Below are 1,015 nucleotides of genomic sequence, written 5' to 3'. Positions count from 1 at the left end.
GGTGTGGGTCGCGGCGGGGGGGTCCTGAGCCTGTCCTGCCCCCCAGGGGAGAAGACGGAGAACCTGATCGGGGTGTCGGAGCTGATCATCGCCACCTCCCTGCAGGGCGTCCTCTTCTGCCTGCTGGGGGCACAGCCCCTGCTCGTCATCGGCTTCTCGGGGCCCCTCCTCGTCTTCGAGGAGGCCTTCTTCTCGGTGGGTGTCGGGGGGCACGGGGGGGGCACGCTCCTGGGCACTGTGGGGCAGGGACCACCTTCCCCCAGCCCCACCGTCCTGCTGGGGAGACCCCTGCCCGGGGCTCTGCATCTGTCCCTCCTGCTGCCCCCTCCATCCCTCCTGCTGACCCTTCTCTGTCCGTCTGTCCCTCCTGCTGACCCCCCTCTGTCCATCTGTCTGTCCCGGGGGCAGTTCTGCACCTCCAACGAGCTGGAGTACCTGGTGGGACGCGTCTGGATCGGCTTCTGGCTCATCCTCATCGTGCTGGTCATGGTGGCCTTCGAGGGCAGCTTCCTGGTGCGCTTCGTCTCCCGCTTCACCCAGGAGATCTTCGCCTTCCTCATCTCCCTCATCTTCATCTACGAGACCTTCTCCAAGCTAGCCAAGGTGAGGCGGCAGGGCTGGTGTCCGTGGGGCCAGCATCCAGGGGCCGTGGCCGGTGTCCGTGGGGCCGTGGCCGGTGTCCGTGGGGCCGTGGCCGGTGTCTGTGGGGCCGGGTGCCCCCAGCCCCGTCCTGACGGCCGCGGTGCCGCAGATCTTCCAGGAGCACCCCCTGCACGGCTGCCTGCGGGCCAACGGCAGCGGGGCGGAGGCGGCGCCGTGGGGCAACGGCAGCGGGGTCCCGGCCGAGGTGCGGGGGCAGCCCAACACGGCGCTGCTCTCGCTGGTGCTCATGGCCGGCACCTTCTTCATCGCCTTCTTCCTCCGCAAGTTCAAGAACAGCCGCTTCTTCCCCGGACGGGTGCGTGGGGCAGGCGGGACGGCCCCGGGGTGAGCCCAGCTTGGGGGGGCAGAGCTG

General features: G+C 69.9%; 1 protein-coding gene across 1 annotated transcript in view; it reads left to right on the top strand.

The window, feature by feature from the left end:
• Positions 1–1,015, top strand: part of SLC4A2 (solute carrier family 4 (anion exchanger), member 2) — a 21,997-nt gene that overhangs the window by 17,299 nt on the left and 3,683 nt on the right. The window contains exons 11-13 of the mRNA XM_014957993.1: positions 47–195; positions 409–603; positions 752–987. Of these exons, the coding sequence (XP_014813479.1) occupies positions 47–195; positions 409–603; positions 752–987 (580 nt within the window). The remainder of the gene's footprint in view (positions 1–46; positions 196–408; positions 604–751; positions 988–1,015) is intronic.

The sequence above is a fragment of the Calidris pugnax genome, unplaced genomic scaffold (assembly GCF_001431845.1).
Source record: "Calidris pugnax isolate Ruff unplaced genomic scaffold, ASM143184v1 scaffold388, whole genome shotgun sequence".
Taxonomy (NCBI): Eukaryota; Metazoa; Chordata; class Aves; order Charadriiformes; family Scolopacidae; genus Calidris; species Calidris pugnax.
This window is presented reverse-complemented; position numbering and strand designations above follow the sequence as displayed.